Source organism: Talpa europaea (assembly GCF_964194135.1).
Source record: "Talpa europaea genome assembly, chromosome: 7".
Lineage (NCBI taxonomy): Eukaryota > Metazoa > Chordata > Mammalia > Eulipotyphla > Talpidae > Talpa > Talpa europaea.
Window position 1 is genome coordinate 135,241,290 of NC_140074.1, and position 12,213 is coordinate 135,253,502.

The 12,213-nt window shown below is 58.6% G+C and overlaps 1 protein-coding gene across 1 annotated transcript; it reads left to right on the top strand.

The window, feature by feature from the left end:
* Positions 1 to 2,799: 2,799 nt before the first annotated feature.
* On the top strand, positions 2,800 to 5,752 carry C1QTNF1 (C1q and TNF related 1; the record flags this gene model as incomplete). The annotated part of the gene is made up of 3 exons (XM_084236528.1): positions 2,800 to 2,954; positions 4,492 to 4,631; positions 5,202 to 5,752. The coding sequence occupies 3 exons, from the start codon at positions 2,800 to 2,802 to the stop codon at positions 5,750 to 5,752; spliced, it is 846 nt and encodes a 281-aa protein (XP_084092654.1).
* Between the last annotated feature and the right edge of the window lie 6,461 nt (positions 5,753 to 12,213).

Below are 12,213 nucleotides of genomic sequence, written 5' to 3' on the forward strand. Positions count from 1 at the left end.
AGAGAAAAAATGTTTAAAGAAAGGAAAACCTCTTCTCATTTCAAACGGTGAAAGCTCGCCATTTAAAAGGGAAAAAAAATGGCGTAATTAGGAAGGCGCCAAGGAGAAGCAGAGGAAGTACAGAAATAGGGGAACAAGCAGATTTAGAGCATTCGACGCGACAAATATTTGCTGGGCAGCTGTCAAGTTCAGGCGCTGCAGGATGCTGGGCTGGCCCGAGAGGAGCCGGACCATGTCCCAGGCCCGGGAGGTCACAGCCCGCCCCCCACAATCTCACAAGCCAAGCAAAACCCTGTGCAGACTGCAACAGTGCCACAGACACAACTCGAAAGAGGAGGGAGAGGTTTGGCCGACGGGGTTCTGGACGACTTAGGAGGAAAGAGGCCTTGACTTGGTCTTGAGACCAGGGAGGACTTCGTCGTGATCTGAGGACGACGGTGCAAGTTCGAGGCCAGCCCCGCTCCACCCCCGCTTAAACTTGGCCCATCCGGGCCAGCCTACATCCTATGTCTGTTTTCCTCATTTGTGCCTTTGGCATAATCACAAATGAGCTTCTTTTCCTAGGGGAAGCCCCGCAGTTCCTCCGAGGTTGGTGATGGGTCCTTCTTGGCCCTGGCCCTGACGCCTGGGGGTCGAGAGGACAGTTTGCAGCGCTGCGTAGCACCACGCACAGTCTGGCGCCACTCATGGTTCTGTTAACCTAGTTATTAGTAGAAAAGGGGAGAGAAAAGGGCGTTCCCGGCTGGGGAGAGGGACGCGGCAGGTGGCTGGATGCCGGTGCTGAGAGGCCAGGCCAGGACCTGGACTCTGGTGTGGTCCCCGGACCAGCGCCTGGCAGCACCCGGGCTCTTGGAAAATGCAACCGGTCAAGGCCCTGGCCCAGACCCGCTGAATCAGAGCCTGCATTTTAGCAAGATTTCCCAGGGGTGCGTGTGCAGGTGAAAGGTTGGGAAGCAGGGAGCTAGAAAACAGGGGGCCACACATGCAGCTAGTAGGGGGGAGGCTCCTGCATGCTCCGCCAGAGGGCCTGGAGAGGCGGCAGATGGAGAGACTACAGACAGACAGACGGACAGAGAGGTGACAGATGATAGCTGATAGGTGGCTGACAAACGACAGCTGACGAATGGCAGATAATGTAAACGTGTGTGTTGTGAATTAGCTTGCAGGCAGACCCCGTGCTCTGATGGGTGGCGGGAGGTAGTGGAGATTCTGAGCGTGTGCTGGGGAGGGAGACTGCTGAGCCATCTCTTGGCCACTGGGGAGGCCTCTGGGCCCTGTGACTTGGGGGAATGGCTGCTTGGTAGAGAACCTGGAGGTGGGGGCCCAGGGGAGGGTGATCGGGGGCTGAAGGGCCCATGGATGTGTGGGTGAAAGGAGCGAGGGTGCCTGGGGCTCATGGGAGGCCGGCCTTTCTGACCCAGTCTCAGCACCTGCCTTGGGGGTCCGGCAGAGCGCTTGGCCTTTCTGTGCCAGGGCTGGGTCTCCCTGACCGGGCCTGGGTGCCAGCAGGGAGGCCTTAGGGACCCTCTCTTCAGAGCTTGCACATGGGCTGCTAAATGCAGAGTAAAAGACGGAGCTGGACATGGACTCTGTGGAGGGGCTGTGCACTTGGGACTCCGGGGCCACAGAGCAGCAGACGCTGGAAAGTGCGCCCACACGTCCCGGGGGTGACAAAGGCGTCCATCTGGGCATGGAATTACAGAGAGAGCCCCCCCCCCCCCCGCCGATATTCAGTTTCCTTAAACATAAAAGAGGAACTAAGCAAAGCCAGACATGGGCGAGGACTCCCCAGCTGCCTCTCTGCAGCGCCGGAACCCTCCCCTGACCGGCCGCAGCATCTGCAGCCACAGGACCTCCTGGGGCCTCCCGGGGCCTCCCAGGGCCTCTAGGAGGCAGCTGTCTGTCCTGGAGAGCAACGGGGAGTCGCCCCGAGTTAGCAGAGGCACCTGCAGCCGTGGAAGTGGCTGTTGTTCATAATTTCATCCCAAGCACTGTCCCCTCATGGCCCATCGGGATCCCCCGGTGGACAGCTCTTCCTAGAAGGGCTATCTCCCTCCTGGAAGAGGAGGGTCCTGTCCAAAACTTTTGCGGAGAGCACCACGAATGAGAGATGCGGGGTCCGTGTCCTCGGGGGTGGCCCACTTGCCCCAAACGAGATGCTGGCGGGTGTGCACGGCCCACCCCCTGGTGGCTGGAGGGCACTACTACCATCCTCCCTCCCTGCCCGCCCCGGGGCCTGGGGCAGCCCTGGGGGGGGATGGCGGGGTTCAGCCAGGCTCTGGCTCCGTTTCCAGCCTCCGTGTCCTTCCCTGGAGGCTGGGAGCTCAGGCAGTGCCCTGCTGCTGGGGGCCCCACACCAGCGTGTTTATGTGCATGTGAATGGGTGTGCATGGGAGAGAGTGTGTGCACACAAGTAACCTGAATGTTGAAAGTGTTGTGCACACATGGCAGGGTTTGGATGTGAGTATGTGAGGCATGAAGTGTGAGTGTGTATGCAAGGAGCATGCAGTGAGGTGTGTGTGCACATGAGTGATGTTAAGATTGTGCAAATGTGTGAGAGGATGTGAGTGTTGAGTGTATGCACACGAGTGGAAATGTTTTAGTTTGAGTGTGTGCCAGTGGGGGTGTGTCCAGAGAGCCTGTGAGCCATGGGTGTGGCAGTGAGTGTGGAGGGGGTGTGCGTGTGTGTGTCTGCGTGGACAGTGTGTGTGTGTGAGCGTGCAGTGTCCTCCCAGGAGGAGGCTCTTCCCGGGAGGAACCCTCCTGACCAGCGTCTCCCCAGCAGGGCACAGCAGGACGATGGGCTCCCGGGGGCTGGGACTCCTGCTGACCAGCGGCCTGCTGCTGGCCTTTGCCTGGGGACCAGCGCTGGGCCGCACGCCACACGGGCAGCCGGAGCAGGAGGAGCCGGAGGCCACCAAGGAGCCGTCACCACCGCCGGACCACACAGAGAGGTGAGGGGCTGAGATGGGGGTGGGGGGGTCTGCTGACGGGTGGCCAGATGGGGGGGCCCACTGTGGGTTCCTGTGAGCGGCACCGTCCCCATTCCGCCCTCGAGCTCTGCTCTGGCTGCTCTGGGCATGCCGCGGGGCGCGGGGCGCCTCACAGGGCTCACAGTGAGGCTTGAGACCCTCAGGGACAGTCGGGTGCTGGTTTGACGTCTGTGTTATTTTGAGATTTGCACTGAGGAGGATACGGGGCAAAGTGACATCCCTCGTCTCCCTTCCCTGCTCCTTCCCACGCTCTCCCTGGCCCCCCTGGCGCTGACCGAGTGCCTGCTCTCGGCCGGCCCGCTGGGCACGGGGGACGCCCACGTGGATGCCCGGGCTGCAGGAAGTCAGCGGCCGTGGGGGCAGACGCCCAGGCCCAGCACAGCGAGGCAGGCGTGCGGCACACGCGGGGGTGGGGACAGGACCGGGGACTTGGCATGCAGGAGGGAAGGGGCTGGCCCAGGACCCCAGGACCGGTGTGTGAGGGCGCGGCCGCGCACAGTGACGGGCCTGGGGGCCTCTCCTGAGTCCATCCCACAGGGCGTCATGCCGGGTTACGACGGGGGTGGGGAGGGGTGAGAGCAGCTCCACGGAGCTAAGAAATGGAGGTGATCCAGACAGGTGGGGGCAGAGGCCTGGGGTCTGGAGCTGCTTTGGGGTGTGTCGGGGGGGGGGCTGACTGCTCAGAGCCCCATCGTGCTCAGTGGCCCCATAGAGGCCAGAGAGGCATCTAGACACGAGGCTTGACGCCCCCGTTCTAAGCGATCGAAGATGATGCTAGAAAGAGGGTTCAGGAGAGAAGGTTCCGGGGGTGAAGGGACAGCGGCAGGTCAGCTTTGGACGCTTCGCATGCGTGGGGTTGCTGACTCTAGACAGAGACTTCTGGATCAGGGCAAGGCCCGGCTGGGTGCTGGATGCTCTGGGGTTTGAAGGCAAGAGCAGAGTCAGGTCAGGAGCTGCCCATTGAAGAGACTGTGCCACCTCCAAGGTGGTCCTGTCACAGCTCCGGCCAGAGGGCGCACGTGCGCTGCAGCGTGAGGCCACCAGGGGGCAGCAGGGAGCCGGCGCCGTCCTGCCTGCCTGGCGCCGGCCCTTCCCGAGTGGACGCCAAAGCCGGTGTGTGCAGCCACCGCAGCGCCCGGGGACCCCAGGCTCTAGTGAGCCCCGTCTTTACAAAGGAGTCGGCTTAACACAGAACCCTCCAGAACCGTAGCTGCACGGAGGGGACGGCTGGTCACTGCACTGCCGCGCGCCGTCCCAAACTCTGAAAGGCTGTCCCCACGGCCCGCGTCCCCCGCCGGGGGCGGCTTCTCTTGGCAGGGGGTGCCCTCCGGGGACATCACTCAGGCCCCGCTGGCCACGCCGGGGCGCCACCCGCCCCTGCGGAGGGAAAGGGAGCGCATGGGTGGCCGGGTGGGGGGCAGGTGGCCCCGGCCTGCCACGGAGGAGCGGGGCCGGGTCTGAGGGTCCTGGGTGCTCACGCCGACGTCTGTGTCCTCAGGGATGAAGAAAAACACGAAAAATACAGCCCAGGGCCGGGCGAGGAGCCCCCTGCTTCCCGGTGCTTTCGCTGCTGTGACCCCGGCCTGCCGGTGTACCCCACAATCCCCGCACCCCAGATCAACATCACCATCCTGAAAGGTCAGGCCCTGGCGGGGACGGCGGGGTGGGGGGGAGCGATCTGGGGTGGGGGGAGCAGTGGGGGCGACGGGGAGGTGCTCTGACCTGTCCTGGGGGTGGGCAGTTGTAGTCTTGGGGGGCGCCGGCAGGGCGGGAGGGCAGGGGCGGTGGAGGGGGGAGGAGGAAATTCCACTTCGGAGGCTCTGGCCCCCCTCCCAGAGGGAGGCTGGGAGCAGGAGGCTGCCCGGTGGAGCAGGGCCTCCCCCACACACGCAGCCAGCAGGGGTCCCCTCAACCCACCAGCCCCGCAGCTCAGGTCCTGCGGCCGCAGACTCTGGGCCCTCCCGCGGCGGAGCCCGGGCCAACCCGGAAGGCAAGGCTTGGGGGGCAGCGCCCCAGCCGTGCCCCCACATCTGCTCCCCATTTGCTGAGAGTGGCCGCCGCGCCCGTTGCTCTTGGCCAAGCCCACACGTTCCCTTTTCTGTGCCAAAACAAAAAACTCCGGAAACAAAAAAGTTTTCTGCTTAGGGATGAAAATAGAACCCTCCTGGGTTGGGGGGTGCTCGCCGCCACCCGCTTTCTGTCTTGCAGGCGAGAAGGGTGACCGGGGCGATCGAGGCCTGCAGGGCAAATACGGCAAGACGGGCTCAGCGGGTGCCCGGGGCCACGCGGGGCCCAAAGGGCAGAAGGGGGCCGTGGGGGCCCCCGGGGCGCGGTGCAAGAACCACTACGCCGCCTTCTCGGTGGGCCGCAAGAAGCCCCTGCACAGCAACGACTACTACCAGACCGTGATCTTCGACACCGAGTTCGTGAACCTGTACGGCCACTTCAACATGTTCACCGGGAGGTTCTACTGCTACGTGCCCGGCGTCTACTTCTTCAGCCTCAACGTGCACACCTGGAACCAGAAGGAGACGTACCTGCACGTCATGAAGAACGCGGAGGAGGCGGTGATCCTGTACGCGCAGGTGAGCGACCGCAGCATCATGCAGAGCCAGAGCCTGATGCTGGAGCTGCGCGAGCAGGACGAGGTGTGGGTGCGCCTCTTCAAGGGCGAGCGCGAGAACGCCGTCTTCAGCGACGAGTTCGACACCTACATCACCTTCAGCGGCTACCTGGTCAAGCACCATGACGAGCCCTAGGCCCGCAGCCCGCCCGCCCGCCCGCCCGCCCGCGCTCCAGCCCCGGGCCCCCCTCCGGCCGGGGCCCCCGGCGCCGCATCCTCTGCCCCGAGCAGCCCAGCCGTGACCCGAGGTCTCGAGGTCTCTGGGTGAATTGCTGGGGCGCGGGACCCCCAGCCCCCCCAGAGCACATCCCTGGGTGGCCCTGAGCCGCTGCCCGGAGCAGCAGCGCGTCCTGGAGTAAACCATCCGGCCGCCCTCCTGGAAATGATTAAGCGAATCCTTCAGGCCGCGGGAGGGGGAGGCAGGCAGGGGTTATTTCTGCCTTCCCACCTGTCTCATGGTCCCCGAGGCGGGTGGTTGGCTGCAGGTGCCCGAGCCTCCTTGGAAGGGAAGCCTGGGGTGGACTCTGGGCAGCGAGGGCCAGGGGTGGGTGGGGACCCAGGGAAGCCATTTGACTTCATTCTCTTAGGCCACGTGTGAATCTCCGTGGGGCCAGCTGGGCTGATGGCCTCATCTCAGGCATCTCCCTGTGGCTGGCCCCAGGGCTCCGCTGGTCTTTGAGCCACAACAGTGCAGGGGTCCAGGCAGGGGAAGCGCGTGGGACGGCCGAGGCCTGCGGGAAGCCGCCGTGGGCCCCAGCCCTGGTCTGACAGTGGGCCGCGTGCCGGGAGCTTTCTTCTGGCTGCATCCCAAGCTCCTGACAGTACTGGGCACTCAGGGGCCGCACCCATCCTGACCGGCTCGGCTCCACCCCTAGGGAGCATCTCCACGCCTGTCACCCCGGCAGGGACTGTCTGTTCCTTTTCTCAGGCGGGTCAGCTACCCGAGGCCTTCTCAAGCCCTTCTCAGAGTCCCTTCCCTGTGGGTTCCAGCCCACCTCAGCATCCAGCCCCCAGAGCCTCCCCCGGCCTCTGTGACCGGCAGCCTAAGACGAGGGGCTTTCTTTGGGCCCCAGAGCAGCTGGAAGGGCCCAAAGCCCCCCCCCCCCCCCGCCTGTCTCTGGTGCTCCCTCTGGCTCAGTCCCAAGACGAGGATAGAGGGTGGTCAGGAGCCCCCAGAGGTGGGTGTCTGGGTTGCCCTGAGCAGGTTGCTGCGTGGCATTGGTGCTTTGGCCTGGGGCTGACTTCGGCCTGCAGTCCCCGCCTTGCCGTGGACACCCAGGGCTGCACTCACCCTCGCGGCTTGCTTTGGCCCCTGACCCCTCCAAGAGCCTTCCTTCCTGGAGCCTGATGGTGCTCAGTCTGGCCAACCCCCCGGCCTGCGGGCAGCACATCCGCCTGGAGGGCATCTGCTGGCCAGGCCACTGGCTGTCCGTGGGCGTGCGGTGAGCCAGCGCCCGCTTTGCTTCGTGCCACCCGGCGCTCTGTCTGGAGAACATTAAACTTGGAGTTGTGTGTCTCAGCATCATCAGCCTTGTCATTGGATGGAACCCCCTTTGTCCCCGCTGCTAGCTCCCCCTGCTGCCTGCTGGAGGCCCCCAATTCGGTGCCTGGGGACACCCGCACCAGGACCCAACGGACACATGCTGGGCCCTCGGCTCCCTCCCAGGGATGCAGGGCAGGGGTGCAGCCAGTGCAGGGGCAGGCACAGCTGCGTGAGGGGCAGGCAGGGGGCACTTGCACCCCACCCTGGCCTCTGCGGCTGCCGCAACGGCCACACACTCGGCAGCTTCCAGTAGCAGAAATTTATTCCCTAACATCCCTGGAGGCCAGAACCTGAGATCAGGACCCGCTTCTCCGAGGCAGTGGCGGGGACCCTTGGGCTCCTGCGGCAGTGGGTCGGGCACTCCTGGCTGGTGGCCTTGTCCCTCCAGCCTCAGGCTGTCACCATCTCTGTGGGAACAGCTTTCCGTGTGTCTCAAGCCCCCAACCCCGCATAAGAACACCTGATTGGTGTTGGGGTCCACCCTAAATCAGGATGGCCTCCCCTCAAGACTGTTCAGCACTTCTGCAAAGGCCCCACTTCCATAGATAGTTGCACTCCCTGCCCCAGGCTTAGCGCTGTCTTCTAGGGACACGATCCACCCAGTGCCACCCCCGCAGACTGAGCTACCCCCCCACGCCCTGTCCCCCCTCACCGCCCCGCCCCAAGCCGTGAAGGGCATATGTTTCTTCTTCCTTCTGTTGCCAAATGGGTTAGCAGCCAGGACCCTTAGGTGGTGCCAGCAGGCCGTGCTCCCTCTGGTGCCAGCAGGCTGGCAAGCAGCGTGCCCTTCCTGTGCCTGGTCCTGGGGTGAACCCGTGTGTGTTGCTAATGGCGGGGGCCAGACTGGAATAGGCAGACGCTGCTTCTGCTCCCCAGACAGAGCAGGCGCTGAGGCTTCTCTGCAGCGCCTCCTGGGTAGGGGCGCCGACAGGAGTGTTCCCCGGGTGCCCCCCAACCCAGGACCGGGCACTCGGAGCACCTAGTCCTGTCTTACTGCCAATGGAACCAAGACGGAGAGGAGGCACATTTGCTCAGGAGCCGCCCACGCCCCCTTTGGGTGCCCCTCACTTTTTGAGCTCTCCCCACCCTCACCCTCAGTCCCTTCCTGCTGGTGTTTCTACTCTGCTCACTCTCCTAGTGTTTACCCTGTTCCAGCTCGGGGCGGCCCACGCGCTCTGTGATGGGGCGTAAGACAAATGAGGTCCAGGCCTTCCTGTCTTCTCAGGATTCATCCAGGCTTCTAACCCAGCCAGGAGGCGGTGCCAGCCTCCCTGGAAGAATTGCAAGCTTGATGCCAGTTCTCTGTGCCCGCTGGCCCCTCCCCAGCCTCCTTTTCCCATGTCCTGACCCCAACGACCAAGGAACTGGCTAACTTTCCCTGCAAAAGACCTGATAAACTCAGTCGCATGCAAATGTTAGTCTTAGCGAGAGGACTTAGACATGGCGGGTGACTCCGTCGAAGGACAAACAGCTTATGTCAGGCTCTCAGGAGGTTTTGTCGCCGGGGTAGGAGCAGAGAGGAGGCGCTGCCCGTCCTGGTGGTCACTGGGTATTGGTGCACGTCTGCAAGGATTCTTGTCTGTGGGGCTCACCACGGGGGCACAAAGGGACGGTGGCAAGTGGGTTTATGGGGCCCCCGGTTCTACGGGTGACTAGAGCACAGCGAAGCTTTCTTATTCCGATCATGAACAAAACAAAACAGCGGGGAACAGAAAAAAATAAGTAAAACAAGATGCTTCCACGTGCAAGAGTGCGCTGGACCCGGCTTCACACCACACACACACACATCAACTCAAAACCTAATATAAAAGGGAAAATGATTAAATTGGTGGAGAAATGCCTTGGTATAAACTGTCATGACCTTGCGTTAAGTAATGGTTTCCTAGCTATGATGCCAAAAACAAGGGTAACAAAAGGAAAAATAGATAAATAGAACATGATCCAAAGTTAAAATCTGTGCTTCAAAGCACACCACTAGGAAAGTGACAGGACAAGCACATGGGAAAAAATATTTGCAAATCATTATCCAGTAAGGGACTTATATTGAGAATAAATAACCCTGCAATTCAATAATAAAAAGACAATTCAAACATGAACAAAGGTTTTCTGAGTGGAAGAAGCTGCAGAGAAAAAAAGGGCAAAGGATCTCACTAAACATTTCTCTAAAGAAATAGCATGAACGTCCATAGCACATGAAAAGATGCTCATCAGCATTAACCGCCAAGGAAATACAAATTCAAACTACAATGAGAAACAATTTCACAACCAATAGGATGGCTGTAATAAAAAGTGACAGTGTTGGCAAGGATGCAGGAAATTGGAACCCTCATAACCTGCTGGCAGGAAAACAAGAAAGGCGTGGCGGCCTCTTTGGGAACTAGTCTGGCCCTTCCTCAACATGTCAGAACTACAGACGACCCAGCAGCTCCACATTTAGGTATCTATTCAAAAGATATGAAAACGCATGTCCACAGAAACATCGTATGTGAGTATCGATAGCAGTAATAATAAAATAATAAAAGTAGAAATAATCCAAATGCCCACCAGCTGATGAATGAACAAAAGGTACCACAACTGCACCGTGGAATATTACTCAGCAATGAAAAGGAATAAAGTACTGACACATGGGACCTCACGGAAAAGCCTCAAAAACATTCCACTAACAGAGAGGCCACTCACAGAGACAACATACTGTATAATTCCATTTATGTGAAATGTCCAGAATACAGCAATTGTGACAGACTTAAAAGTAGATGAGAGGTTTCCAGGGGCTGGTGGTCGGAGGACTGGAGGGAATTGGGGGTAGATGCTAACAAGCGTGGGGCTTCTTTCTTGGGGTGATGAAAATATCCTAAAACTGATGATAGCAGTGGTTGCACAACTCTAATGTTGTGCAACTATTAAAGGGCATACTTTAAATGAGTGTGACGTACATAAATCATATCTCAAAGCATTTATATAAAAGAAGAACAAACACCCTCAACCCCATTTCTACACAAATAGAATGGCTCACCCAGCTCTGCTTTCTGTTGAGAGCTGGGAGGTCCTGGAGCTGCAGAGGTGTGACCTTTAGCACCAGTATCATTATTCTGGGCTTGGCATGGGTGGGTTTAGGGTCAGGGTCCACTAGGGCGGGAGGGGAGTGTCAGGATTAGTTCTTCCAAGAGAGTGTTTGAACTAGCAGTTTGGAATCAACTGGCAGATGAGATCACTTGTCAGGATGCTGACTCAGGTGCCAAGGGAAGCATTCCAGAAGCAACAGCTCACTGAGGACCATGCCTTCTCTCTGAAGTCTCTACACAGCTGGAGCGGGGCTTGGAAAGGGACAGTGACCTCAAGCGCCCCTACCTCAACTGACCCTGGGAAGCAGCTCCTCCAAGGGCAGAATGGAGCAGAACCATATCTCTTTACAGGAGTGGACAAAATGAGGAATTTCTATATTAGAAGTTTTCACAAATAGCAGTAGAATTCCATACGCTCTAGACAATTTGGAGCCCTGCCTTCTTAAAGATAGAGAAAATGTTCCGACTCTTCCTTTGAGATAGCCACTAAGTTGTCTGTCAGTTTGAGATCTGCTTCCTGTGGGGCAGGGAGAGAACAAACACTAAAGCTATCCTAATTGAAAGTTAAAATAACTATGCAAGCTACACTGGAGGAGATAAAAGACAAGACTGAGGATTGTGGCAGAGGACTTGAAAATAATGATAAGAATCAAACAACCTTGGGACCTCCCTGGTTGTCTAGGGGTTAAGTCTCAGCACTAGCACTGCCAAGGCCGCAGAGCAGGCCTGAGATTGATCCCCCGCCAGGGAGCTACCCACACGGCGCAGCAGACCTCTCTTGTCTCCCCGCTGCTCCCCTCGGCAGTGTGTTTCAGTGGATCTGCCTGTTCTGTTCCCCACTCTGTCTCTGGTGAGTCCTCTCCCCCTCCCATGCATCTGGTCTGTACCCTGGTTCTTGTATGAATAAATCTTAAAAAAAGAAAGAAAGAAAGAAAAACTTTCCACATAATAAACTACTAGGCCTAGGTTGCTCTAGGAGTAAACTTTACCAAATACTTATGGAAAAATAATTCTAACCTTGTGCAAACTTTTCTAAAACCAGAAAAAGAGGCTATTTTTCAACTTGTTTTATGAGGTGGTCACAATCTCAATCCCCAAACTTTATGAGAAAACTGCATGAAAACTGGTTCCGGGCCTCCCTGGTGGTACGGGGGCTAAAGTCAGCGCTATCAAATTACTATCAAGCAAGTGTGGCCTGAGTTTGATCCCCCGCCAGGGAGCTACCCACAGGGCGCAGCAGACCTCTCCTGCCTCCCGGCTGCTCCCCTCAGCAGTGTGTTTCAGTGGATACGTCTGTTCTGCTCCCCACTCTCTCTGGGGAATCCTTTCCCCCCACTACATCTCTAGCCTGCACCCCAGTTCTTGTATGCCTAAATTAAAATAAATCTTAAAAAAAAAATCCTAAAAAAAGAAAACTGGTTCAGTCTCACGAACATGGAAAGAAAAATCCAAAGTATCACATTAGCCAACTGCAGCCCCACTAAGAGGACAGATAATACGTCACAAACAAATTGGTTTGGTTCCAGGATACAGACTTGGCTTACACGGAAGTCAGGGTGTGTTACACACTTGCAGACTACGAGATAACAACCAAATCATCGTCTCCAGACACGCGAAAAACCAAGCTGGATGAAATTCAGCCCCACTTAGGAGGGAGCTCCTGCTGAATTGGGCAGATCGACAAAACACTCGCAACAAATGTCACAGGCAAAGGAGAAATGTTGACGTGCGCAGGCACCAAGGCCCCCAGCCCCGGCCCATCTTTAAGCTTTCACTCCCCCTGCAGTGACGTCGCCTTTTTATCCCCTTCTTCCTAGGCTAGGTGTGCACACTTGCACATGCACACACACCCATGCTCAGGTGTGCACCATCAGGTCCGCGTACCCCGCACCCACGCCCCTGAGGAGAAAATACACTGAGCAAATGAATATAATAAAGATTCCAGCAGAACTTCCAGCCCAGGTGCAGTGAACACGCCAGTGCAATGCAGGC